Source organism: Megascapheus bottae, chromosome 2, assembly GCF_031878675.1.
Source record: "Megascapheus bottae isolate mThoBot1 chromosome 2, mThoBot2.hap1, whole genome shotgun sequence".
Classification (NCBI taxonomy): Eukaryota; Metazoa; Chordata; class Mammalia; order Rodentia; family Geomyidae; genus Megascapheus; species Megascapheus bottae.
The window spans coordinates 88,708,917-88,735,076 of NC_143510.1; the positions used below are offsets into that span (position 1 = coordinate 88,708,917).

Consider the following 26,160-nt stretch of genomic DNA (forward strand, 5'->3'; position numbering starts at 1 on the left):
AGTACTGAAACCATGTTAAGGCTAGACATTGGTGGCTCTCATCTGTCATCCTAGATACTCAGGAGGCTGAGAACTGAGAATCACAGAAGTCAGCCCAAGCAGAAAAGTCCATGACACTTTTATCTCCAATGAACCACCAGAAGTGTCATTAATAATGGTAGAACACTAGCCTTGAGGGAAAAAGCTCAGGTTCAAAGGCCATGACTGAGAGAAGGAGGGAAGGAGGGAAACTTATAACCTGGAAAGTCTATTTAAATGGTTCTCTTCTGACCAGTAACAGGTGATGGGAATACTTCATAAGCAAAGACCATAAGCATAAGACACATAGGTAGCATCTACCAGACATAACCCCTCTGGGAATGTGCTTATGGTTTTCAGCAATTCCCTCTGATAAAGACAGAATCGTACCCTGCCATAAAACCCAAAAATCTCTATTGGGTTCACAATGCACTTATTCTGTTATCTCCCAAACCTCACAAATGTGGTATCACAATGAGCCCCAAAGAGAAAAATCCTGAAGCAAGGGAGCAGCCTCTCCTCTTTCCTTCCAGATCCCACCTCTTAATCAGCCACAAGGATACAAGTCTCAATGTTGGCACCCACAATGTAGCCATTGACATCAAAGTTGATGCGAATGAATTTTCCCTGAGAAAAGGAAAGAAAAATGATGAGAGATTCCTGCTCACAGAGAGTCAGGGAGCAAGGAGTAAGCCAGAAGCCCAGCCACTTCTCCCACATCTAGAAGGACAAAGACAGGGACTACATGTGTCCACGTGTCAAGCCAATACAAGAAGTGGGACTCAGAGGCATCACGCTGTCCAAAGCCAGGAGCCTGGGTCCAGCCCAGCCTAGGCTGCACTCCCTACACAGAAAAGCAGGGAGGGGTTCATTATTATCACCCTTGGTCCTGGGAACCAATCGGTCACTGCTATAATACAGTACTGGTCATTCCCTGGCTAGCTCTTCTGTCTTATGTGAAGCTGGTTGAAGAAGCCATTTATGGCCATCTTAATTATGACAGGGAGGGCAGGAACCATCTAGACCAGGGAGCACCAGTGGGAACCTCTGTCACTCTGAGATGACAGCCCAGGTGGAAAACCACATGCTACATCACAAAGCTATCTTAATATCTGTCCCAAGAACTGCGGTACCACTGGCGGCTACTCACAAATCGTGAGGAGTTGTCATTCTTCACCGTCTTGGCATTCCCAAAGGCCTCCAGGATAGGGTTGGCCTGCAGCAGCTGCCGCTCCAGCTCCCCCTGTGAAGGAACCCAGAGACTCGTGAAGGCCAGGTAGCAGCTGGGCTGCCAAGCCTGCCCCACCTCAGTGGTAGTCAAGCCTGCAGGCTCAATGCACCAGCCACAGAGGCTTTCTGAAGCTGTCACTCCAGCCTCAGCCAGGATCCTGATCACTGCAGAGCCACCTTCCCACTGGGCCTTTGGAAACTGTACTGCCCATGGGCTGACGAGAGGAAAAAGCAAAAAGCTCCTGTGGCTCCAGGAACCCAGGTGTGGAAGAACCTATTTGAGAGCAATGAATGAACTACTGGCCTTTCCCTGGGACAGACCCATCCTGTGTACACTGGCTTCCCCCCTCCCCACCCCTTTTCACAAGACAAGAAGAGGGTTTCAAGACATACTGTGACCTAGTCAACGTTTTATTGTCCTTATTGGCCCCTGTCCTGATAACTCCAAATCGATCTAGTGTAGAATCACTAGGCCCATTACGGGATCTGAACTATCATCAATAACGTCAACCAGCCGGTCATGGTGGCTCACACTTTTAATCCTAGTTACTCAGGAGGCTGAGATCTGAGGATCACCATTCAAAGCCAGCCTGGACACTACAAAGCCGTGAGAGTCTTATCTACAATTAATCTCTAGAAAACCCAAGTGGGGCTGTGGCTCAAGGGTAGGGTGGTAGCCTTGAGCTGAAGAGCTCAGGGACAGCTCCCAGGCCCAGAGTTTAAGCCCCATGACTCATCCCCCCCCAAAAAAATAATAATAACCACTCCTATGTGTGGACTCCTGGTACTTGGTGGCAGGGAAAAGGCACCCAATGTCTTCTCATCCCTGGACCTTCACCATGCTGAAAGTGGGTAGGATGAGGCATGCCCACATCCTGAAGAAGTAGCTGAGGTTGAAGGAGGATGATTTGCCCAAGGTCATACAGAAATCAATGGGCAAAGCAATAGTTAACACAAGTCTTGTACCTCATCTGTTAGCTGCTATGACATCAGCCCAATCCCAGAGTCAGGGTCCTGCCCTGTCAGGCCTTCTTTGAAAGCATCCACCATCCACCTGGCTGGCCAGGTAACAGGTAGGGCTGGCTAAGGAAACAGGATCTCATTCCCTGTCACAGCTGAAACCATCAAGGGGAAAGAACTCACACAGGGCCAGATGAAGTTTGTCTTTATTAGCAGGGCTGGAGGTCAGCCAGGGCTTTACGGGAACAGTGGCTGCCTCTGAATGATGAAAGGAAAGCTGGCAGCAACTACAGGAGCTCCGGGGGATGGGGATGCCAGCCCTCCAGCACACCTGCCACAGACACAACCTATCTATGGAGTACCAAGGATGTTCTATAGTTCAGCTCAAGCTGGCTAAAGGCCCACAGAGACCAGAAGAGGACCAAGCAAAGCCTTCCTCCCCCACTCAGCCATCTTCAGGCAGAGCTCCCAGACTGCGGCAAGCACAGGTGGAGTCCTTCTGGTTCCTCCCTTCTGAGGGGAGGTCCGCAAGATTGGGTCAAAGGCTGAGGGGGCAAGCCAGAGTAGGATGCACATGTGTGCTTGGCTTCGGCTGACAACGGACACCAACTCCCACCCATGAGTCTCAGGCGGGCCTGGGAGCTAGCCCCCGGGGAAGTTGGCCGTGGCAGCCCACAGTGCCAGATTTGGATGGAGCCATGCCCCTCCCACTGAAGTTGCTCACCCAGCCAGCCCAGACCTGGCTGCCAGGCTGGCGGAGCCACTCCCTTCCTGCAGACATACAGTGTGCGTGTCTGTGTCCCAGCAGAGCCCGTGCCTGCCTGGCTTGGAGGCAGAGCAGAGGCCTCTGTTCAGAACCACATGAGGGTTACTATAGAAAGTGGGCCCAATGGGCTGACTGAGGGGAAAAAAAAATCACTGAATAGAGAGCTAGTTTTCCCTGCCAACAGTGGAGATGGCTAACCTACACAATTTTCTCTATCGACATCTAATTAGGCACAGCAGACTCTTTTTTTGTATGAAATTTACATAAAATGAACTGATGCTTCTAAATTTGGAATTGCCAATTCCATTTCTGAAAAGTTTTATTGGTGGTGTTTCTGACTAGACTGCAGCTAGTGTACTGAAAACTAGAGAGAATGGAGGCCACAGGGCACGGTTTAGACTAGAAGTCTTTTTGATCAGTCCCTTCTTCTAAGCTAAGCTTTGCTAACCTACACCTCTATTCAAAGCCAGACACTGTGCTTGGTTTCCATGTCTTGGGATGACCCAGTCAGACACCTGAAGTGTGAGAAAAGACCTCACTCCCAGAGATGCCACTCCAGGCCTTTTAAGACTCACCAGCCAAGTTCAAGGGTGCTTCATGTTCCAGCTACCTATGGAAATAACAGGCATGGAAATGAACTACACTGGCCAGTGGCCTTTTATACTAAGGGCCTAACGACAGAGCCAGGGCCATGTGCCTTCCATGTCTGGACAGCTTTGCTCTCACTGTCAAACCCCCTAAACCCTTACAATCGGCCATCTTTACTCAGTTCTGGAGGTTTCCCTATACACCTGGGGCTCAGACGTTAGCATTTAGGGCCCTTTTACTGCTTATTCACTGTGGCCCTGTCTCCTCTCATTCACAAGAAACCCAGTGTCACACTCCTGAGAACCATTCACATACCAGGCATTGGATAAATAGATGAGAAACAGATTGTACTGCAAATTCAGAGACAGCAAACCACAGCTAAAGAACTCCTGACCTCACAGATCTCCCCCAAAACAGTGGAAAATTGGGGAGTGAAGAGAGAAAAAACTTTGTTAGTTTCTAAATATAACTCCTGACACCCATGGAAAAAAGCTGAGCCTTGAGAGGTTTTGGCACATGAAAAGTTGCTTCTGGGTCAGTTCCAGAAGACTACACATGAGGACATTCTGCAGGACGCACCCCATATCTGCATGCACAGACACACGCCCCAACTTACTAATGAATGCTGAACACAGTAGGCCAGGAAGGATAGAGCCACCAAGGGTGGCAGAATTCCCCTGATAGCCTCAGGGGACATCACTGGCACTTAGATTTCACAGTGCAGTCTAAGTATGCTTGAGAGAAAGAAAAAGCATCCCATGATCATGCTTAAGACTAACCATCCCAATCCCTAAGAAACTCCAGGGGGACATCCTGACATTGGTTGGCAGCAGATGAGTGACAAGCCACCTGCATCATGGTGTGGACCACCATGTTCATGGGGCCAAAAGAGAGCAGGTGCCCATTCCACAGTGCCAAGGTCAGGCCTCTACCTGGAACGTGACAGCTGCTGGCACTGGTGGGTGTCTGAGCAGCACTGCAGTTGTGAGAACAGCTAGGTCATGAGACAAACCCATTTTGCAGGGGTCATCAGTTCAGAGTGCACAAGAGGTTACTGTGTGTCATACCAGCCCCTCCTCCCAAGACAGTCAGTGAGCCGAGCCTACAAGAAGAGTTCTAGCTGCAGAAAGTGACAATGTGTGGAGTGAGAAGCTGCTTAGGAAAAAAAATACAGAATCCAAGGGCACACGATGGCAGAACACGCATTCCCGGTGCAGAACGTGCAGTAAACGTGCAGCTCACCTAGCCAGGACACTGCTGAGTTCCACCAAAATCCATCAAGAGGGAAAGGGAGAAAAAGGGAAGTGAGATGACTTTCCAGTACCCTTTTTCTCTTTGCAGGGGACTGTCCTCCCGAGGTATTTCCATAGCAAGAAAAAGAAATGGAGATTCCAAAGCAGGCCTCCCCATCTTTGCCCAGCTCCATGCCTCCATCAGCTTCAGAACCAAGTCCTGGGCTCTCTCTCCCAGCCTCAGCATGGAGGACACCCAGCAACTGGCTACCAGCACCAAGGGTCCTGCTAGGCAAACCCTGGGCCGGCTCCAGTCCCCACGGCTACTTGGGAAGTTGCAAGGCAGAATGGGATGGCCACCTCCCGACCACTCCCAAGACTCTTGCCACCTACAAAAAAATAGGTTCCTTTCCCCAGAGAATTCTTACTTAAACCAAGGTTGTGGTCTTTAGGTTCTCCTCCAGCTCCCCACAGAAGGCCCCACAAGCAGTGGCAGGGAGGGTGTGCAGCACACTCACCTGGTCCTTCTTACTCTTGTGTGAGGAAGCCACATGGGCCAGGTATTGGATGACTTTCTTGGTGTTCTCCGTCTTCCCCGCTCCAGACTCTCCCCTGCCAAGAATCAAGCAAGTCCTCAGAGTCATGACCATGGCCCTTGCCTCTTCCCCTCTCTACTGATTCTCTTCTGCCTATCATTCTGCCTTTCAGGGAGCCAACACCTGCTGGCAGAAAAGGGGATGATGAGGTTCTGGAATCCTGCCTTGGTTTGTTTCCCGTGGCCCTCCTGAGGCCAGATAAAAGTCAGTTCACATCTACCCCTTGTCCTGTCACTTGGCAGCCTTTGAAGACAAATGTTTTAGGAATCAGTGAGAGGCAGTGTTGACTTTGAGGTCAAAGACACTTATATATGTCCCTTTGAAACTCCACTTAGAGGCATGGTCTATACTGTTAACTCCCTCTATGATAGGATTTATCTGTCTCCCTATTAGATCAGATGGAAACCAGTGTTGAACTGAAGTGAGGTAAAGAGAGCTACCTTCAAAGCCAGGCACGGTGACTCACACCTGTAATCCTAGCTACTCAGGAGGCTGAGATCTGAGGATGGCAGTTCAAAGCCAGCCCAGGCACTAAAGACCCTGAGACTCTTATCTCCAATTAACCACTAGAAAACTGGAAGTGGTGTGGTGGCTCAAGGGAGCAGTAGCCTAGAGCTGAAGAGCTCAGAGACAATGCCCCGGCCGAGTCCAAGCCCCACAACCAACATACACACACACACACACACACACACACACACACACACACACACACACACACACACACACACACACGAGAGAAGAAGAAAGCTAGCTACCTTCAAGCTAGAACCATCTGCTCAGGAGCTGTGACCTGGATAAAGAGACTCCTATTCCTCCCGTTAGAACCCCTCGCCTGCTTACCACTTCCCTGAGGAAGGCAATAAAGACCCTCACTCATCAAGCTGGGGGACAATGGAGCAGCAAATGAATTATCCAAGCTCTCTCCCCAAGTGGCGGGGATCTGTACTTCTCAAGGAGCTCAACAACCCCAGCCTTAGCAGGGCAGAACATTCTTTCTTCAAGAATTAAAACAGGGCTAGGCTTCAGCACCACAAAACAAACACAAAAACAGGTGAGAAAACCACTTACGTGCACAAAATGGACTGATCCTCCCGATCTGAAACAAAGGAAACATCAGGTTAACGCTAGTCAGACAGAGAAGACCCCACCTGGCTTCTGACAAGGAGCACAAAGCCACAAACGCAGCCCATGGGGGATCACACGCTCCTCCAAGCACAGGCCAATGGCCTCACTCAAGAGAGAGCATTCAAGGTGGCAGAGCCCTGGACAGTGCCTACACCCTTGGAACTCTAGTGTCCACCCATGCCACATCCCAAGAGTTCTCCTTCTCCCTCCTTGGAGAGCTGACCTCTGGAATGCTTCCCAGAGGCTCCTTCAGGAAGCACCAAAACGGGCCCACCTTTGTGTCCTTAGCTGGGGCAGTAGCTGAAAACAATATGTAATAGGCCTAGGTAACAGACGCTTGTAATCCCAGCACTCAGGAAGCAGAGGAGAGGATCGGGGAGAAGTGTTCTAAACGCTGCACTGCAGCCATTTAAGTAAAAAGGGAAGCCAAAGGGGTGTGTGTGTGTGTGTGTGTGTGTGTGTGTGTGTGTGTGTGTGTGTGTGTGTGTGTGTGTGTGTGTGTGTGTGTGTGTGGTTGCATATAATAAAATCATGTCTCAAAAGACTGAAATATGGGGACTGTAGCTCAATGCCAGAACATTTACCTGAAAAATACAAGGCCTAGGTTCAATTCCAAGCACCTCAAAAAAAAAAAAATCCCACTCTCCTTGAAGTTCAAGCAGCCTAAACCCAGCGAAAGGCTACTTTCTGGTATCTGAGTTGTGGTGAGCTAGGTAATTCTGAGTCTTTTTCCGTAACACAAAATAGATCTACAGTAGTGGTTCCCCGTCAGGATTATTTTGAGAAATAGAAATGCCACAGAGTAGACTGGCATGGAGATCCCCAAGGGCAACTGCTTGCAGAGAAAGCACTCCCCGCCCCATGTCACTCAGGGCCTGGCACCCGGAGGCCAACTGGGAGAATGACTCAGGGCTTTCTGTGCACATGGCCTCAGGAGATGGAGTTAGTGATAAAGGCCTTCAGCCACTGGCCAGCTAGGTTGCTTGTCCCTCCCCTAGGTGCTTGGTAAACCTGTGCTCAGCAGTGCAGGGGCTGAGCATTTACTACCATCCCTCCTCCTCCACCTGCTGCTCACGCAGGAGGGAGAGGGGGAGTCCAAGCAAGGAGGAGAAAAATATTCAAGCCTCATACCCCACACAATCAGTAGCTGCTCCTGCTCTCAAGTACAGCCTTCCTTCCAGCCCCCTATGAAATCCCCACAAGGTAACAGTGTAGGGGAAGCTAGATCACTCCTGTTCACACACAAAAACACCCTACCTCTTGCTCCAATCTGAAACAGCTCAGGGGGCAGACTCTAGGGAATAAGGGCAACCTTCCTCCTCCTCCTCACCTTTCCCCAAAAAACAGTCCTGCAAGGCTGCTCAGCAAAGGTGGAGACAAGAATGCCACCAGGGAAGTGGGCACTGTGGCTCAGAGTGCTAGAGCACAATCCTTGGCGAAAAAGCTCAGGAACAACAACAAAAACCATGCCATGGGGCCTTGATAAGAGGGGGCAGAAGGGAATGAAGGAGCAGTGGGGCATGCGGGGAGATGGCGCTTTCATCCCTTGCTGCCCAACTATAACACCCACAACCCAGATAAGGGCTGTGGTGAACATTCCTGTCAGCCCAGCCCAGCCCTCCCCCTGCAGAGCCCCGCAGTCTGCCCCAGCTGTGGCTGCCCCAGCTGTGGCTGCCAGCATGTTTAGTCACTGCTCTACAGCAGGCAAGAATGTACCTGCGCGTGCTGGCAAAGCCTAGGCAGCAAGGGCCAGGCACTACCATAAAAGGAAACATTCTCGGCCCTTCCAGGAGGAAGCTCTCCCAAGGCAGTCCATGCCCCTTCCACTCGGAGATGGCTGGAATTCCTCTAACTGTGAGGAGGAGTCAGAGGCTGCATACTCACACTGGAGGACACAAACACAGAACGGGCACACACGAGGCCATGGCCCAGCTACACATGCTCACACGTGCACTGAAGCAGAGATACACACACACACACACACACACACACACACACACACACACACACACACAGAGAGCTACCCCACATGGGCCCAGAAAAAGGAATATGAATAGACACAAACACATATAGCTGTGCTATGAACAGACACCTATGACATGACTACACATAACACACTCAGGACACTTGGCAGCCTGTGCACACAGGCACATGTTTGGACCACGTGTGTGCAAGCACATGGCTTACACGAATACAGATGTATACATGCCCACAAAGGCCTGCCTACACTCCACACACCAAAGCCTGGAGCATACTCTTCCACCTACCTCCATTCAGCCTACATCGACAGCTCTCTCCTAACACCTTTCCTCACCACAAGGGCCAGGGGCCATTGTCCACAGAGCCCAAACACACTTCAGAGAAAACTTAATGTGCTTTGTCAGAACCCATCTAGGCAAATGCTTTCAGAAAGGAAGGGGAGGACTGCTGGTTTCCTCTGGTCCCGCTGCTGGACACTAGGATGACTACAATTCCCAGCAAGCAGTGGGCTCCTGGCCTGGTCCCGTTCACCTTGCCTCTCTCCCTCTGCTCCTTCCCCACCATCCTGTGGCTTCTGGCAGTCTCCTTGGCACTGAGGTCATCAGCCTAGCCCCATACTGCCATCTCACTGATCCAACATGATCGGTTTGTTTTGACTCCAGTCCTTTATTACTTGAGCCTGTACAGACTGAAGGCTGGAGACAGTGGGGCATGCGGGGAGATGGTGTTCCAATCATTAAAAATAGCCTTCCTTCCTCTGCCCTCAAAGAGGCCTGGGACTTAGGTGATACACATCTACCAGGACAACCCTGTTCTGAGATCTATAGGCCCCCTGAACCACCAGGCCCCAGCCATATCTCAAAGGGCATGGAGAAGGATCTGGTCTGCTTTGGCTTTCAGATTTAGGAAAAGCAAGAGCTTTCCGTGAACAAAATCTTCCCAGTCTTCAACTGAGCAAGGCAGGTGGTGGAGAGGGTTCCTCCGAGCACACTGGTCCACACTCATCCAGAGCATCTAGAGAGGAGGAAGTCACTGACCACATACTTGGACACTAGGGCTTGGCTCTCTGCTCTGCACTTCCCACCCTCGGGGCAACTTCCTCAACTTCTGAGAGTGGGGCTGCTCTAGGGACCACTCCAAGGCCATCCTTAACACTCCAGCTCCCTGCCCAGTACCACAAGAAAGGCTTCCATGAGTTACACATTCAGTGACCAAGCCAATGCGCCTCGTTTTACTTTAGACCTGGTAAATCCTGAGGCTGAGCCCAGGCAATAAAGTACAGTCAAGCCAATTCACAAAGGCGGTTGGGCTAGAAGGAAAACCCGGCTGCAGGTATTTTATCTCAGACATTTCAACCTGGTACAGACAGAGGGGGAGGGGGCTGGGCCTTACGGCTCACTTCCTCCAGGAGAGGAGCTGCAGTTGATTCTTGTCCATAAAAGGCCACAAGACTCTCACAGCAGTGACATCAGCCCAACAGGAAGCACAGGAGGAAGGGAGTCGAGCCTGTTTCACCAGCAGCCGCGGCTCAGCACTGACTCATGGCCAACCTCAGATGTCTCCTCCCTCCCAGGGGGTCCTGCACAGCAATTCTCCTAAGCCCTGCTGGAAGAACACCCTGCCCAAGGGACTGTCTCCTGAGTCCACTGGGCTCCCAGGACCTGACGGAAAAGTAGGTATGGCCAAGTCAGGAAGAAGGAGAGCAACTTCAGGATAGGGGACACGCGTGCAACCTGTGGGGACCAGCTGGATAATCTGTAACTAATGGATCCATGCCTCTCACCTTCTAGGGGTCTTGTGCTTTCATGACAATTCCAGAGCGGAGCCTGAGATGGCCTACTGCCTGAAGCTGCACTCCTACACTGTGTCATCCAGGATGGGCAGGCTGAGTCTTCAAATCACTTCTCTGGGACTTCTACAAAGCACTTTACAAAGCACAAAGCCTGGGAGGCCCCAGAGTAGAACCTCTGGCTGCAGAAACCTCCAGTATCTATACACTGGAAACTTGATGCCACCCAATCCTACCTCAGTGCTGCCAGGTGAAGGGTCAACCTTCTCTGCAGCCAGACCAAGAAAGTAATGGGGGAAAGGGGGAGGAGCAGGCGTGAATACTGCCTTATACTAACAGAGGTTAACAGCTGGGTCAAGCAGAGACTTTATGTCTTAGAGTCTCCTTAACAGCAGTCAGTGGTGAAGAAGTTAGTGGCCCTCAAGCACTCAATGTTGTCTTCAGGGCATACAGGCAAGCCCAGGTCAAAAAACCTCACTGAACAGCCATCCAAGCCAGAGACAGTTGGAGTTGGCCCAGCTCCTCCACCCACAGTCTGCGCTCCTCAGGAAGTACTGTGGCTTGAACCTGCCCAGGAGGCCTAAGAACCCAGGTGCAGAAGAAGAATGGCTCCCCTCCCACCAGTCCCTTAGATGATTAACTTGCATTGTGTTCAGGGTGAGCAAAGCTGGAAACTAGCCTTCTCCTGGTTAAAATGTACCAGCAGAACACAGGTAAATTGCTGGTGTGCAGTCAAACCTGCCAGAAAGGCCAGGGCTGGCTGTGTGTCTGCCTTTGTCTGCTGGCCTGGCTCTATGGGGGCAGCTCCAACAGGTTTGTCAGGCTGGAGGAAAATACAAAAGTTACATATGAATGTCTCACGCCCATAGCATATGCTCTTGGAAACACCAAGGTTGTCTCTACCTCACTTTATCCAACATTCCATTTCTGAGAAAAGGAAACACAGAAGATTCAGCCAGGCAATGGTAACCACCTTGGTCACCAGCTGGACCACAAGCAGCCTGGCAAAAAGAAGACTCGACTCTCCTCGGATGAGCTGAGTCAAACCTGCTTAACAGAGAGGTAAACAATAACATGGAGGAGAGACACTTTCTGCAGAAGCCAGGAGGACAGCCAGTGTCATTAAAGGTTATGTGGCTAGGCAGAACCTGCCCCTGACGCAGACCACGCTTCCCGTCCTTTCGGCTCAGACCTATGCCCTAGCTCATGTTAGACAACATTATGGGGAGAGTCAAGAGACCTGGGTGGGATAATTCCCTGAGCCCCAATAAGCACTGTCTGTTTGCCAAAAGAACATTTCAGGTCCTCAGGAGTTTTACAAAAGTCAACACTGGGCCAACACCATGGGTCAAACTAGAGGGATTTTATACCTATGGGCTTTCAGCTTCCATGTCCCCATAGCTTTAAGGAATTATTTTTGCTCACTTAATTCCAAAAATGCAATAGAGAAAGGAAGGCTCTTTTGTCCATGCACACCTAGCACACTGACTGTGGTTCTCCTGGAGTCTCAGGGCCAGAACTTGAGGACAGGACAGGTGAGCAGCAACAACACAGGTAGCGAGAGCAAACGTCTCAGAGGGGTCAAAGCACAGCCCAGCTCAGTCAGTAGGGATTTTTGGGTAGATTTTGTTGGGAGAGTCAAGTCTTGAGTCAAGTTCTTCACTACCCCTAAAGAAGTCTAAAGCTGGATCGTTATAAAGGATCTATTCGCCACAGATTCCTCTTCTAGAAAGGTCTTCTAGAAATGAGATAGCTTGACCACATTGTAATTAGGCAGCTCAATCCCAGTCTGCTTCTCCCTCTGAAGGCAGGACCTTCCCTCTGAAGGCCTCCTCACTCTAGGGTAAGGCCAGGTGGCTCTAGAACCTCTCTCAACACCAGCAGCACAGCGGACAAAGAGTAAGTAGTTCAAGGGCTGCACGAGAGTGAACTCCAGCACAAAATGACATTCTCCTGAAGCACTATGGAGAGCCTGATGCGTCTTGACATGGTAGAGGTCTGCGTGGAGGTACGCTATGGGTTATGTTCTATGCCTGCTGCTACCACTGACCTGAACTAAAGTCTCTTGGAGGACATGAAAAGGCCAGCCTGGAGGAAACATCTAATGATGATCTTTGCTAGGCAAGCCAAGGGTGGAGTCAGGTGAGAGGGATCCATGGAGGCCATTTTTCAATCTCCACCTGCCCCTCCTCCATCACCACTACCTTTAATGCTTTACTCCCACTGCCTGTCTCACTAAACAGAGAAGGTTCCAGCATGGTAAGCTGGTGGCCTAGCCAAGCCTGTTAGGAACTGATAGTCTCCTGTTCACAAGGCGGGCTTCTCCCTACAGCCTACAGACATGCTGTATGGTTCTCTCACTTCTACCCTTACACTATTAGAGGCCCTCAGGGTTCACCAGGGCACCTCTCCTCGGGGCTGGGAAGCTCATTGTGATGGTTTTGTGATGGTTTGTGCATCTCATACCTCCAGGCACCAGACAGCAACCTCTCACGGGAGGTCCCACAACCTACATATGTACTGCCTGCAGTGCCCAGCATTCTTTGTTGAGCCCAGACTGCCTCCTTCAGCATACAGGGATACACAGGGCTCAGCTCCAGGCCTCTGGCAGGCAGCAGAACCTGTGTGTGCTGACGGCTGGCAGTACTGGCACTTCCTGGCCAGCACATTCCTGTTAGTGGAGTCATTGCATCTATGGCTCCCACTGCTCCTGCTCCCCAGCCATCAATCCTGGGGAGCCACTTGTGATCCTGCTGACTGGACCCCAAAGCTATTCACTGGCCTTGGACAAGCATGTGCTTTTCCTCAGGAAGACCTTGGAAAGTAGACTGCTCAACCAGGAGGAAGTGAAGAGGTGAAGGGAGGATGCACTTCTTTTTAACCCCCAACTAAGTGCCAAGCCAGTGAAGAATTCCTTCAAGAACCAGTCAGAAGAGGACGAGGAGGGGCAGCAGTGACCACGGCCCACATCCAATAAATCAAGAGTCCCCTGATTCCTAGGTATGACATGGCAGACATTGGAACACATACCTGAGCCTGTGCCTTTACCTGCAAGTAGGATAGACCATGATCAGACAGGAAGCCAGCACAGAACTACCCTTCACTACGCCTAGAGGTCAGTCGACCACCAAGGAGAATGCAAGTGCCCAGGAGACCAAGCTCTGTATGAGCAGCTTCTGCTGAGAAGCAGAGGTGGATGAGGGGCAGAGGAGAGCCACACAGGACAAAAGGCTAAGCTGCTCAGAGTGGTTTAGGCCTGGAATGAAAGCTGGCCCTCCCCCTTGAACAGTGGGTACTCATTAAAATACCAGAGTCAGAAAGTGAACCAACCCTGGCATTGGAGCTAATTAATATGGAAGAGGCCTTTTCTTCTTGTATCAGAGAGACAATTGGACTCACATCAAATTCTGACCAATTAAACACATCTGCCTTTACCCACAGGGGAACCTGGAACCAGAAATGTCATTTCCCAGCCCAGCGGCCAGCCTCTTACAGGTCATGGGCTGCCATTGCCTGAATCCACCTCAGCCTCTGTGTAGCCCTAGAGATCCACCAGGTACTCAGTGGCTCAAGCTTGGGCTCTCTCGACCTCAGATCTCACATAATCCAAGCTCAGCACCAGTCCAGATCCCTGAGAAGCACAGTCTAATCCCAAGATTGGAAGGCCCGTTACTGACAGGCAAGACATCAAAAGCATCAATGGGAGAGCCAAGGTTTGGAGGGCAAGCTGGCCATGCCACAACTTTAATTAAACCCAAGGCTGGGGATTAAAATAATAAACAAAACTCTGCAGGCATGTCTGGGCTGCACCCCAACTGCTTACTGACACATACCTGGCCAGGCTTCCTACAGGACAGACCTCCGCAAGGCCCTTCTGACCATCCTGACCTCAAAAGCCAGAACTTCCTCAAACTCCAAAATACTCCACACCTGTCTAAGTCCCAAAGTCCCGCTAGCAACAGATAGATACGGACAGCAGATTGTCTGGCTATGCAGCTATTGCCCCCAGATCTGTCTACACACATGCCTTGTCTCTCTCTCTGGACTGCCAGGGCTTCTAGGCACAAGATAATGTACCAATGAACCTCATGGTGTTCTGGCAATTTCTATCACCTATCTTCATGGCCTAACCCAAGGCACCACAGGTCACCATGCCCTATCCCATGCCCGTGGCAGATGACACTAATCTACCCTAGCATTCCTTGGCATTTTCAAATCCTCACCACCATGAGATCATTTAGGAATTGATACTCAGTGGAAAACCAATCTGCAAAGCTCAATCCAGTGGTTCTCAACTAGGGAAAATTTTTCCCCTCAAGGAACATTTGATGTCAGTGTTGGAATATTACTCATTGTTTCAACTGGGCAGAGAAGGTAAAACCCAGAACCCACTCTCCAGGATCCTGCTTACATCCTACAGTGTTCAGGATAAGACCCTCCCCACCCCAACAGAATTATCCAATCCCTAATGCCAGGTTTGAGAATTCCTGGCTTACTCTAACAAATAGAGTAGCATTTAATTTATCATCTAAGCCAGAGGCTTTAGAGATCTAATAATAATAATGTAGGTCAACTAGCAGAAGTCAGGAACATACAGGCAAACCAGACATCTAAGGGATGAGGCACAAGGGGAAGTTCCTGAGAAGGGTCCAAAGCTTGTTTCAAAGTCTTCAGACAAAGCCACCAACTACCCTATTTGGCAGAGTAAAGGCAACTGTCATAAGCCACAGGCAGCTCAGGAAGGAAATCTTTGTCTACTTTTTTGTTGTTTTGTTTTCTTTAAAGCAGAAAAGGTGTGATCTGGCCAAGCCTTCTAAGATGTATGGGTCAGAAAGCAAATCAGTTTCCCTCCCCAAAGCCTGTGGGCAGCATGCACTAAGGCTTCACCCCAAACTGGACAGGAAGAGACCGCACAAGCCTGCCAACTCAAGGCTCCATTGAATCGCGATATCCAACTTAAAGCAAAACCCAAAGCAAAGGCCCTTTTGGAAGGAAATATTCTTGACATGGACAAGTTCTACTACTAACTTCCTCCCCACCCCAAGTACAAGAAGCCTGTTGCTAAAGGCTTTGCTGGTTGGTTCACTGGTCCAAGAAGAAGAAACTTTCTGACTGCTTAGAAATGTCCTTGTCAGTTAACATGGGAGCTAAAGAGCCAGCCCAACACAAAGCAGCAAGCAGGCAAGGCAGAGACAGCTAAGAGTAAAGGTTAGAAACAAACAGACTTAACACCAGCAGAGACTGTTACAAAGAAAGCCTGGGACTTTAGGTGTCCCAGCCTGCACATCCACTTCCCTGCTCTGGGCTGTACAAGATGAAAGCACACACCCACTTGACCTCACAGCTTGAGTGAAGCAGATTCTTATTCCCACTGAGGCCATTCTGTTAGAGACAAGACAAAGGAAAGCTCCATGTTTCTTTTTATCCCCCATAATTGTTTCTGACCTAATGGGAGTTTCAATTGTTTTTGTCAATGAATCAATAAAAAACTGATCTATTTTGGGAGAAAAGTCCTGCGGGTTATCTGAGGAACGTCTGGAAGCTCAGTTCTAATGACTCCTGGAGCCGCATTCTACATTATGTCTACTGCTATCACAATGACTTAAAAGGGCAGAGAAAACCTGGTTGGTGTATAGCCCCTTAAATCCAGGCCCAAGTGTGGGAACGGGCCCTATGCAGTCATTCAGACCACAAGAAGACCCCAGAGTGCATTTCTCGCATTTTAGCCAAAAGAAAAGTGACTCATAACCTCTAGAGACAGGGACTCAGCCTTTTCTAGGAGTTCACAAAATAGTTTCCCACCAGATTGTTCTCATTAGCACTTTCAAGCAGACATCCTACTACAAGAAATTTTGGTAGATATGAACGTAAGCCAAAGGCTAGGCCAAACTCCTAAGTTTGCAACACACACATGTTGCCACTTTCAACTACCACCCTAGCTAGGGTCATGTTGTGAATAGAAGATTCCTTACCTCACCGCCTAGATAGACTACAACACTTACAGAACCGAGGGCACAAAAGATCACCATCTATACAAAATAAGGAAATACAGTCATACCTGGCTACTTTGTGAGAATGTAAAGGCAACATAGACCCTATCCATTTCAAGGAGGAAAAGGTAAAGTATACATACTCAGGTCAAATAAAGTATTGCCAGACTCTGATAAACAAAGTCCAATATGGATTTTCTCCCTGCAGGACATAACACGCCATTCATATTCTTAGAAAATAGTAGGGACTTGCCAGGCAGTAGAGGCAAAGGCAGCAGGAACAGGCATAGAATGTTCAAGCAGAGAGACCTGCTATACGCATGCTAGGAGGTGCCTGAGGCCCAGGGACTGAGACAGGCAGGGAATAATTACAAAGAACACTACATAGCCAGGCGAGGTAGCTCAGGCCTATAATCCTGAGGATCCCGGTTCAAAGCCAGCCCAGGCACTAAAGACCTTGAGACTCTTATATCCAATTAACCACTAGAAAACTGGTGGTACTGTGGCTCCAGGGGTAGGGCGGTAGCCTTGAGCAGAAGAGCTCAGGGACAGCACTCAGGCCCAGAGTCCAAGACCCAGGACCGATGACCCAAAAAAAACCCACTACATGCTGCACAAGTCTAAGTGCTGTTCCCAAAGCAACGATTTATCAGGTTCAGAACTCTAGAAAAGGAACCCACTGGCAGAGGGAGAGGAAAGGCTGGCTCTCTGAGAGTAAGGTCACAGTGACAGCAAGTTGTGGAAGCCTGAACAAAGGCCAGGGAGGTGAGGGTAGGAAAAGCCGGTAGGATAAGAAATCATCTACGCAAAATGTTGGTAAAAACCAGAAATGGTGGCTCATGTCTGTAACCTCAGCACTCCAGAAGCTGAGCAGGAAGCTCAGTTTGAGGCTAGAAAAAAAAGGAGAAGGGGGAGGGAAGAGAGGGCTGGGTAGGGAGAGAAAGGGGGAAAGGAGGTAAAGAACGAGGGGAGGGGAAGGGAGAGGAAAAGAAAGAAAAGACATGTGTAACCAAAGTCCCAGGCTTCTACAATGATCAGCAAGGAGGACAGAGTGACTGGTAGTGACCATGTCTTCAGCCAGACAGCAACAACAAAACCACCGCAGCGATAAAGCCACCGTCCAGAAGACCACCAGGAGTGAGAGGTGGAGGCAGCAGAGCCCTGAGAGTGTTGCAGGAAGGATAGACCTGCTCAGGGAATAGGCAAGACTATCTGATGCTGGGGAAGGACTCATGAGAGGACAGATTTAGCAACCTGTAATAGATGACCTCTTTCAGTCAGTCAGGAGAAGTGGAGGGTGAGAGGGAGGGAGCATAGATACTTTCTCTAAAATGCTTCACTATGGTCCTACAGAAAGCCAGAGGGGGGTAGAGGCCAGGAAAGACTTTTCTGAGTTTTTGTTTTGGTTTGGTTTGGTTTTGGTTTGTTTTTGTTTTTGCCAGTCCTGGGCTCGAACTCAGGGCTTGGGCACTGTCTTTAAGCTTTTTCAAGACCAGCACACTTAAGCTCCACTTCTGGCTTTTTTGATTTTTTTCTTCTAGGTATATGGCACTGAGGAATCAAACCCAGGGCTTCATGCATGCTAGGCAAGCACTGTATCACTAGGCCACGTTCCTGGCCCCTATATCTGTTTTTTCATTTGTTTGTTTTGCCAGTCCTGGGGCTTATACTCAGGGCCTAAGCACTGTCCTTGGGCTTTCTCAAGGCTCGGGGCTGTACCACTTGATCCACAGTATCACTTCCAGCTTTTTTTAGGTATACAGTACCAAGGAATTGAACATGGCCCCTTGTGCATGATAGGCAAGCACTCGACCACTAGGCCAAACTCTCATCCCCTTGTATCTGTTTTTTAAAGACAAAAAAATTCTCTTAACATATCCCCAGAAATGGGTAAGGAATAAGAGCAAATAAAGGAATCTTGAAGAAAAGGGAGTCATTTATGGAAAAAGTACTAGGAGAAAAAAAAAAAACAGGATTGGTGTAACTATTTTTTGGGGGGGTGGGGTGGGGTTGGGGGTCGGTCATGGGGCTTGGACTCTGGCCCTGGGAGCTGTCCCTGAGCTCTTCAGCTCAAGGCTACTGCTCTATTCCTTGAGCCACAGCACCACTTCCAGTTTTCTAGTGGTTAATTGGAGATTAAGAGTCTCACAGTACTCAGGCTGGCTTTGAACTACGATCCTCTGATCTCAGCCTCCTGAGTAGCTAGGATTACAGGTGTGAGCCACCGCGCCCAGCTAGTATAACTATTCTTGAAAAGAATGAGAAACTGGGAAAATAATTAGGAAATGTACTCTTTAAAGTTTCTACATTCAGGGCCAGGAGTTTGGCCTAGTGGTAGAGTGCTTGCCTAGCATACATGAAGACCCGGATTCAATTCCTCGGTACAACATACATAGAAAAAAGCTGGAAATGCTGCTGAGGCTCAAGTGGTAGAGCTCTAGCCTTGAGAAAAATCCAAGGACAGAGCTCAGACCCTGAGCTCAAGCCCAGGACTGGGGGGAAAAAAAAAGTTTCTACATTCATTCAACATATAAACAGGTCCTCTGAAAAGACATTACCCCTGGCTCTCATATGATGCACGCAGACCTCAATGAAACAATGCCCATTCCCCGTCCCCTCCACCACCACCCTATGCACACACCAGCCTAGATCAACGGGACATGTATGGGAGTTGGTACCCTCAAAGGAGCCAAGGAGGCCACAGGGAGGGTGGGCCCTGCAGGTCCAGGTGAGGACCTGGACTGTACCAGGCACTCACCTTGCATCATACTCCTATAGGCAGTGTCTGTGATGGCATAGATGTGGGGTGGCATTTCATGCCTCTTCTTGCCCTTGTACATTTCCACAATCTCTTCAGAGTAGATTGGCAGGTTCTTATAAGGATTGATGACCACACAGAAAAGGCCTGAATAGGTCTGAAGAAAAGAATGGCAAAGAATGGGTTAATAAGTTTGTTCTTAACAGTGTACAAAGCTTACCCCCCCCCAAAAAAAAGGTATCTGCTGTTTCCAAGACTCCCCAGTCATCTTGATATGAAAACACTCTGTGATGCCCTTGCTCAAATGTAGATGGAGCCTGCTCTGCATACTGACAGTGGACATTAGGCAAGACAGAAGCAAAACAAACAGAAATCCAGTTACAAAACTCAAGAGCCTGGAACACTATAAAAGAAGTATACAGAGAAAAAGATTTAGCTGCAGCCCAGAAAATAGCCTATTACCCTACACCGAAGGACCCTCTGGTATATTTAAGCTTGAACATTTCTGGCACTGAGAAACTCATGTTCCTAAAGCACACAGATTCTCCACAGACTTGTGGATTGGTGAGAGCTAGCCCTCATCCTAGAACATTCTAGACATTCACTTACAAATCTCTCAAAAACTTAGAAGACCACTTTCGTGTCCACTATACTCAGGGTCTCACATTCTCACTTGGCTTTTGCAGCTAAAGGGCCGTGTTCTTATCACTTGAGCCATACCTTTACTTTCCTTTTTTGGCTAGTTAACTAGAGACAGAGTTACAGAAACTGGCTACGACTGGTTTCAAACCTCAATCCTCAGATTTCAGTATCCTTGTAGCTACGATTATAAGAAGGGCACAGGTGCCCTTCTTAATCCTCTCCCTCTACTTCTCTGTGTATAGAAGAGCACAGGTGTAGACCTGTGTCTATACCACACTGGGTGGTTATGAGGATTAGTAAGGCAGTGCTGAGTATAAGACCCATTGCAGCCATGAAAAGCAGCTGAATGCTATCAGGAGAGCCATTTCCCATGGCAACTGCCTGCACAGATCTGTCTTCAGATAAACCCGTCTCACCTTAGGGCTACTAATCCTTTTTCTAATGTATTTCACTACTTTTTCCTCCCCAGGACATACACATAATGACAGATCTTTATTGGCTACATGTAATACCCAAGATGACCAAGTAGCAGTGGCTCAGTCTGGGAGCAGATTCTCTTTATGTAGCTGGAGCAAGCAAAGGGAGCCACAGGCCAGAACCCTGGTAGAGTGGGGCCTGAGGTTTCTTACACACTACCTACAGTCTGAACTGACAAAGGCTAACAGAAAGCAAGTCAAGGCATTAGGCCAGTCAGTGAGCATGCCGAGGCCTCAGAAGCCCTAATGCCAACCTCTATAGTCACCGATGCCAGCTCTGAGTGCCTTGCATCCTGTTGTCCATCCTGCCTACCCCTTCACTGTTCAGTTTCTCCCCTTATCTGAACAGCCAAGGTTTGTGGGGCTGTGCTATTATCATGTCAAACCAACCCCCTCTATCTGTGCCCTCTCCAACTCCCCCTAAAAACAGGGTCCACACAGGAGCAAGGGGCAATAACAAAAGAAGCTCGTCCCAAGGAAATCCCAAGTTGAAGTCAGGCTAAGGGCAGACCCGAGAGGAGCACACTGATCATGAACACGGAAGAGAGCAGCCAAGCTCAGATGCACACAAGAGGGTCTGACTCCCAAAGGGAGAGTCCTTTCTTTGCCGAAGAGACACAGAGCTCTCGATTTCCATCTCCCCGGGAGTCAGCCAGGAGTATCACCCTCTGATTATTTTCTTCACAAGGGACCAGAAGACCCTAAAGCAAAGAAGCCCAAACAAACATGATATTTGCAATCACAGGCTTGGCTACTGCCGGAAGGAATGAGCAGGGGTGAGGGTGGCACCATGTGGAGACAAGACAGAACTCCAGGGGGTAGGGAGTTCATCCCAGGAACTTCAAACAATCAAGCTCTGTTCCCAGGAAACTCTAGGAAAGCCAGAGCAATCAAGCCAAGCAAGCATGGTCACACATGTAGGAGTGCCATGGAGCCAGATGTTTAGAAACAGCTGGCAGCAACAGAAGAAGTGGGCAGAGGGTCACTAGGACAAGTCTTTCTGACAGCAGGATGGGCAGGCAGTCCTGCAGAGGGGTCTGAAGGGTCTGGGTTTTCAGAGGTAAATCCCACCACCCAGTGGGTACTTTACACCAGAGCCTGCGGGATGAACACGCAGCTCAGGAGGAGGGAGGGCCCACAGCAGGCGCTCAGAGGCACAGACACTGAGCTAGGGCTTTGCTCCCACACAGCCACTCTAGGGAGTGGCTCCATTCACAGGCCACAGAGGCTCTTTGTGTCTAGCTACCCCCTGTCCCAGAGCCTCACCACCACCACCCCCCCAAAGGAAAAGAGAGCAGCTGTGGCACAGAATTAGCCACGCCGCCCACAATGCCAGGCAAACAGGCAGCAGGAAGGCTCGTGAGGTCACAGTGCAGAACCCAGTGTGCAGAGAGGACTATCCCGCCCAGGCAGCCTGGATGGCTTTGATTGCTCTGCAGCTATGAACCTGCTGGAGTCTCTACCTTGATGACTGCTGGGACAATCAATTCCTTCTGATGGTGCTCAAGAGGAGCTGGTTTGCAGCAGGAGGAACTGCCCAGGAAGGTGACAGTAAAGCCAGAGTTCTGAGAAGAACCACCCAGCACATCCACCCACAGAGCAAAGCCCTGCATGCCTCTTGCAGAGCAAAGACTCACCAATCAACACTGGAAACATGTTAATAACTAATATTCTCCAGGTAGAAGGGAACTTTGCAGTCAGCTGACACAGAGGCAGGCACAGGCGGCCGGTCTGTTTTACACCCAGCAAACCTCAGCAGGACCCACATTCAGACATCAACAGGAGGCCACCAGAGAACAGGAGCAGCCAGAGTCTGTACCCTGCTGCAAGCCTGGGGCTGGCTGGGAGCTTTACAGTTCCCATAGAATTCTCTCAGATGAGGAAATGAGCTACCAGGCCACTTGGTCCCATGGTCAGTAAGGGTCAGGGCTGGCTTTAAACCAGGCCCTGGAGGCTGAGTGCTCTGTTGTGTTGGGCAGAGGCCATCCTAGGCTCATGGCAAGGCACAGTGGGCATAATGTGAGCTACAGAGCCTGCCAAAAAGAGTGTCCCACTCTCTAACAATGGGACTGTAGCTCCCCTGCCATCCCTGCAGATAGACAAGGATTCCTGCCCTGGCTTTGTTTCAGAATATCAGTGCTGATGTTTCTGAAGGACAGAGGCTTTGAATATGATCAAGAAAGCACCAAGAGATAGCTGGTAGGTCAAGAGTCAGGAAACGCCGAGTTACCCTCAGCCCTGTCAACACCTCACTATGTGGACCCACATATATCCCTTCCTAGCTCCAGGCCCCGCTCCTTCCCACCTCTCATGAGAAGGTTGGGCTAAGCTGGTCCGCAGAGCAGTACTATTCAATGAGGCTCTGTATATCTGCTTGTTGACAGGTCCTCACTAATGGGACTCGTACCCAATAAACGAGAACCCCATTGACTTAGCAATCCCAATCGGGGTTTCTGGGTAGCTCAAAATGGACACAACTCAACTAAGAGCTTGGGCACATTGCACGACCCTCAGAAGCCAGGGCCTGGGAAGGGGGGCATCTTGTGGACCCATGTGCTAACGTGGTCCTGGGAAGAAGTTTAAGCGGCTGGCCCTGTGGGAGCCCTTAGTGCACTGTAACGGAAGGAGACTGCTACATGCGAGACCATAATCAACCTCCTCATCAGAGAAAAGAGGGACTTAGGACGGATACTAAAAATAACCCCAGGGCCAGAGAGCTCAGAGAATGTTTGCAAGAGGCTGAAGAATGCTCGTCTCCTGATGATGATGTCCGTCTGCAAATACGACCCTGCCAGAAGAGAAGAGACATCCCAGACCTCTACATGCTCTGGACCTTTGCACATGCTCTTCACTAGACTCTAACTACATTTCCCCTTTGTCACAGCAGACATGGAATAGCACAAGTGTGCTAGAGAATCATGATTCCACTCTGGGCGGCTCATGCCTACTCTAAGTAAGTCCTAAAGAAGGAAGCCACCGGACAGGCCTCTACAACAGGAGACACACAGCAGAGGAACCAGTTCAGGGCTTGGGCTGAACTGGGGTCAGGATGACCAGCTGGTACAGGAGAAACAAGATGGGAACCAGGAGGTGTTCTTGCAGAAGGAACTTAGCACACTGGCCTAAACCTACATATCTCTACCAGGATTTGAGGTCCAAGGTCGGCAAGCAGGCCACTGGGACACCTAGTATGTTGCTCTTCCTACATGTGACTAAAACAGGCTTCCTATTTTTGATGTGTATGACTACACAGGAGAAAAAAAAAAACACTGCTAGCAGAATCTCCCACGAGGACATCAGGACACCGAGGCCCAGGCGTGGCAGCGGCACTTCAGGACCCCCTTCTTGACCACAAAGCCAGCACCCGGGGCCCAGCAGCCGCCATCGGGAAGCACTTACGTAAATGAGCCCTGAGTAGTAACGTTCCTTGAGGTTGTGCAGCACTGATGCTTCGTTGAGGCACGTGAGCTCCGCCATGTCCTCCACCTTGGAGAACTTGGGCGGGTTCATCTTCTGGATGTCATCTTTGTTCACCTTCACCTTCTTCCCATTCTCCACCAGCTCCACGATGGCTTCCTCGCCCACCTCTTCCTTGAGGCTGGCTGGCTCGAAGCCACTCTTGTCGGAAGGCACCCATACCAACTTCTTGGCAGCCCAGTCGGCCTGGGCCAGCGGGTTATTGATGAAGTTTTTGTCCACATAGAGATATTTATCTGCCGCTTGCTGCGCCATGGTGACTCACAGCCAGGACCTGAAAGAGGAAAAAGAACAAAATGTTTAGATACAAACACGTCAGCCACTGAGGACCCTTTCCTTTTTCTCTTCTCTCCTCACTGCAAACTCTAGTACAGTAAAAATCTGCATAACTGCACAATTTGCAGGAATTTCATTACTCTATGTTTTGAGGAGAAAACCATCATAATTGAAAAAAGCTGACAATGAGGATTTTATGGGAAATTAATGGTGAGGTGTACCATTCTAGACAAGTAGACAATCAAACAAATCCATAAAATAATTCCTTGAACCAAGCACCAGTGGCTCATGCCTATAATCCTAGCTGCTCGGAAGGCTGAGATCTGAGACTGGAGATTCAAAGCCAGCAAAAAAGTGAAGGGACAAGTTAAAAAAAAAAGTGAAGGGAGAGCACTCAAATCCTAAGTTTAAGCCCCAATACCAACACAGAAGGAGGGAAAGAAGGAAGAAATAGGCAAAATGATGAGTACCTAGAGTCTCAAAGTGGACGTGACTACATCATTGCACTACACCCCTGCTAGGGTAGTAGTGACTATACAATTTTAAATTTCCAAGTAAACCAGGTTTCTAATTAGCTAAGACAGGCAGGTCAGGGCTGGAAATGTGGTTCAATGGTAAGAGTGCTTACCTAGCATGCATGAAGCCTTGGGTTCAATTCCTCAGTACCATATAGACAGAAAAGGCTGCAAGTGGCACTGTGGCTCAAGTGGTAGACTGCTAGCCTAAGCAAAAGCAGCTCAGGGGAAAAAAGAAAAGAAAAGCTCAGGGGCAGTACCCAGACCCTGAGTTCAAGCCTCAGGATGAGAGAGAGTGAGAGAAAGCAAGAGAGCGAGAGAAAGATCACTGTAACCACCAAGTGGTAGAACTTGCCAGTTTAAATACTGGGTTTTTTTTCCCCTTATTTACAGAGTCCACAAAGACAATCAATAAAAGAAAGCTAATAACAATATATATCATGGCAAGATCTTAATTCCATCTTGATACTACTACCCAGAGGGGAAAAAGAACAAAAGTCAGGCTGCAGGACAAGCCATGAAGTTTTAAAAACATAATCTGTACCATTTGTAGGTCTGGAGAACATTCGCATTTTTCTGAACTCAGTTGGCAAAGTGAAACTGAGGATCCAGTAGCCCCTCACATCTGTGGGGTTTCATAGTTGGTGCAACATACACAGCACCTCAAGCAATGGTCCTAATTGGAAAAGATGCCGTATCTTACACTGTACTCTTGCCCCTGAAATTTACACAGTGTAGCTTACCTAACAAAACCCTAGTGTGAAGGAGCTTGTCCAGAGTCACCTAGGAAGGGCTGGCTCCATGCCTCCACTCACTCCAGCTCAGAGACACAGAACCCCTGTAGCTTTGAGTGAACCAAAACCAGGATGTGAAACCTAGCCTGATACTGAGCCCTGGCCACCAGAGGAAGCAGCCAGAGCTCCCTACCTGGACTCCCAACCTAGACAGCCTTCCTCTGTGAAACCAAGACTCCCACCCTGCCCTGGAAATCCAGGACTCAAAACTAGTTATACAGCTTAGAAGTTTCTAGATCCACAGAGACCGGGATGCCAAGAGGCTTGGTAGGCAATGCACAAAAGGAAAATCAGCCACCCAGGCCTCCTTCTTCTCTGCTGCCTTGGCCTCCCTCCACAAGAGGTTGGTTTCCTGGAAACCTGGTGCTCACAAGTGCCTCCAGATGGGAGGCTGACTTTAGCAGCCTCACCAGCTCCATCAGCTGGTGGCTTTCTTTATACTCCCCAGTACCAGCAGACCCCAGAATCCCCTGCAGGAAATCTTCAAGGACCACCAGAAAAAGGTGGTCCGCACAGTGGGCAGTAATTAAGGCAGGACTGGATGGCCGAAGTACTGGCAGCTTTCATCTTCCCTGGGTGGCAAGGGAACAGTGCCCACGCACCGCCAGCTGGGGTCCAGCACAAGGCCAGGGTTCTCTCTGTTCTCTCTCCCAGTTGTCCTCTGCCTTCCTGCAGCCAGGCAGTGACCCTAAGGCCTCCCATCATGTCCCTGCATGGCACATAACCTACCACAAGCAGGTTTCCTACCACTGCTGGTTCCTAATTATTTACAGACCTCAAACTCAGGCAGCAGTGGAAACATCCTGTCTGTGGGCTCTGAAATCACTTTGTACATGGCATCAGCTGCCATCTGCCCATGTAGATAATTTTGTATTGCCCCAAAATGATGTTTTACATATCCAAATGGGTCTTGGCAGACAAAGCGTCCCCACCTCTACACATAAAAGA

General features: G+C 49.6%; 1 protein-coding gene across 1 annotated transcript in view; it reads right to left on the reverse strand.

Moving 5' to 3' along the window:
- Positions 1-26,160, reverse strand: part of Myh9 (myosin heavy chain 9) — a 90,330-nt gene that overhangs the window by 34,170 nt on the left and 30,000 nt on the right. The window contains exons 2-7 of the mRNA XM_090328630.1: positions 23,550-23,901; positions 19,033-19,189; positions 6,459-6,486; positions 5,313-5,406; positions 1,169-1,261; positions 582-645 (exon numbers count right to left, since the gene is read on the reverse strand). Coding sequence (XP_090184756.1) covers positions 582-645; positions 1,169-1,261; positions 5,313-5,406; positions 6,459-6,486; positions 19,033-19,189; positions 23,550-23,882 — 769 coding nt within the window. The 5' untranslated portion in view covers positions 23,883-23,901. The remainder of the gene's footprint in view (positions 1-581; positions 646-1,168; positions 1,262-5,312; positions 5,407-6,458; positions 6,487-19,032; positions 19,190-23,549; positions 23,902-26,160) is intronic.